General features: G+C 50.3%; 1 protein-coding gene across 1 annotated transcript; it reads left to right on the forward strand.

The window, feature by feature from the left end:
* Positions 1–317: 317 nt before the first annotated feature.
* Positions 318–2,337, forward strand: EJ05DRAFT_506102 (uncharacterized protein; the record flags this gene model as incomplete). The annotated part of the gene is made up of 5 exons (XM_033747781.1): positions 318–326; positions 425–799; positions 848–1,005; positions 1,687–2,046; positions 2,103–2,337. 5 exons carry the CDS (start codon positions 318–320, stop codon positions 2,335–2,337), a joined length of 1,137 nt encoding a protein of 378 aa, XP_033594833.1.
* Positions 2,338–2,597: the final 260 nt, after the last annotated feature.

The following is a 2,597-nucleotide window of genomic DNA, read 5'->3' on the forward strand; positions in this document are numbered from 1 at the left end:
AGATCCATTTACACCCTGAATGTGCACCCGATTCTGATTCAAAATTGAGTGGCCCGGAACGGCTTAATTCGGTGAAGAATATCTTATATATGCCTCAGGAAAGCATTCTCGCGACTTGATTGCACCTCGGCGTCTCTCGGAACGCTCTTTTGGAACTTTCTTGTTTACTTTGACTTCAGAGCGCGGCAGAAATCCATCTTTGAGTACTTCTTCTCTCCCCAGCGAGCGTTGTGGACACTGGGTTACATTTGCCAGTGCTTTGCGCCTCTTCTCGTGATCATCGGGGGCGCCGCTCACTGGACTACTCAGTTGCCACTATGGGCGAGGTGGACATTGGCAGCTGTGGAATGTTCCTCTTTTGCTCGAGCATTCGTGAGCGTAAGTGTCTCAACGATGGCGAGGCTGGTGCTCTGACCGTATTCAGTCCAAATTCAGCATTCGCTTCCTGAACATCAGCGTTACTTCATACTGGCATCATGGCACAAATCTGTCCCTTGTCAGCATCATTCTCATTATCGCTGTCTCGCCGCTCAGCGACCTTCGTATCAGGGCATGCGGTGTCGCTTCTGCTTATGCTGCGCAGGTCGTTGCTTTGGTTCCAGGAGTCGTGCTGATGTCGAGAAGGATCTGGCATCAGTATCGGGATCCTCGTGGGTGGGAAGGGGAGCTTGGTTTCTGGTTCTGGATTTGGACGTTGCTCAATGCCGCCTGTGACATGGCTTCTGGTGGAATTGGGATAGTAGACGTCGTCTCCGTAGCAGGGATCGCTTCCGTGTGGACCAATGAAAAGGTTGACGCGGTAAGTCGTCCATTGTCTTGTCTTAACTCTTAGATCTGACAGACCTAGGTATTCCTTGGTTTGCAGTTCCTTCGATCTGGTCTCCACTTCTCCTTGGTGCTTCAAAAATCATTCCAGAATAAGGCCGTTGAAGAGCCAGTCTTATCATCTGGGCAGACAATCTCAGGTTCTGTTTCTGAAAAAGAACAAGACCATGGTTCGCAGAGGTATGTCTCGGTTACCAGCTTGGTCTGATGTGCTCCTGAGCTGCCTTGCGCAATCAAGCATATTCGTTGTTTTCCAGTCCTCAAAAGAAATTTTCATAGTCGTCTGTAGTCAGGAGCTTAATGAAGATGGCTGCTTGCAAAACAGTCTAGTACCTTGCACACTGAATCAAATGTCCGAACGAGTTCGTCAGTATGAACTCATCCTAGAGCTTAAGACTCTGAGTTGCACGGATGGTTTTCCCAGGGGGGAGAAGCGCTAAGCGATCACAATGTGATTGCGCAGGGGAGGGTAATCTGAACGAGACCTGGGGGTCCATTTCAAGCTATGAGAACATGGCACCGCTCAGCGCTCATCGCGGCTCGCTTAAATCGTAGTGCACACCATCCATCGTTCGCCTCAATAGACGTGGCGTCTGTGACCCGGGCCAGCTGAACAAGCCGGTTCATGATCCCAACTCCTGTGTGACATGACAACTTACCACTTCGGGGTCGCTAATGATGCCGGGAACAGCTCGTCATCCGTGGGATGCTCGGTGCAGATGTCGTAAGCTCGTTATGTGATGCTGGCGTTCCTCATATAAAATATGAGCATCCGTCGCAATTCGTCTTGCAAACCAAGGTCGTGCCATATTCCAAATCTTTCTCTTCCATCAGACCTTGTGGTCCTCATATTCGCGACAGACTCCATATTATCCTTGGAACAGGATGGGAGAGAGCGAGTCCAGGCACAGAGGAGCTTCTCACAGTTCGTGCACTTCAGAGTCGAGATAGAGAACTTCCGAATAACTTTTCGCAGGGCATCTTCCCAGCATTGCCGAGATGCTCAGCGACGCACAGTCTTCGTCTCCACCCGGCCAGTGCGACGTCCGCATTGCAAGACGTGACACCTTTAATCAAGAAGTTCCTACTGTGCGCTCAAGAGACTACGCAATTCTTGGAGCATACTCCTACACTCCTATCCGAACAGACAATAGCAGGTTGGACCGAACGCAACTTCAATATCAATAGATCCTTGTTCTCGCCTGGAACGGAAAACGGCAAGTTAGTCTCATGCGTACCGTGAGGCCGCCAGTATCCAGTCCTATCTGTGGTTGAAGGGCCAGGTCCAACATCTGGGATGCCGACAATGTCTCGCTTCCACCCGAATCTGAACGCCGGTTGATCGATAGACCGCGGATCCGCAACTGTGGAATCGCAGGCTCAGGACCACATGGCCAACGCCTTGGACGAAGCGCTACCAACGGTCAACGGGTTCGAAGCAGGCTGATGAAAAATGCAAACGGAATGCAGACGCCTCGGCTCGTTTTCGGCAGCGACGCAAAGAGAGGATAGCTCATCTTGAAACGGAACTAGAAAAGGCGTTGTCAAAGATAGAGGAGTTGGAATCGTAGACGGGGAATCGCTTTGAAGGACAAGGAGCTTCGTCGACTAATATCGACACGATGAAAGCTCAGAAGAGGGCCGTGGATGTGCGAGGGGTCTAGGTCGACAGTGATCTCTACGTTTGTGATCCAATAGTTACTTAATTTTTACGCGACTTCGAATAAGAAATAGGGCTTAAGTATGAATTGTTCAAGAAAGAAATTGCGTCT

This window comes from Pseudovirgaria hyperparasitica (assembly GCF_010093815.1).
Source record: "Pseudovirgaria hyperparasitica strain CBS 121739 unplaced genomic scaffold EJ05scaffold_96, whole genome shotgun sequence".
NCBI lineage: Eukaryota > Fungi > Ascomycota > Dothideomycetes > Acrospermales > Acrospermaceae > Pseudovirgaria > Pseudovirgaria hyperparasitica.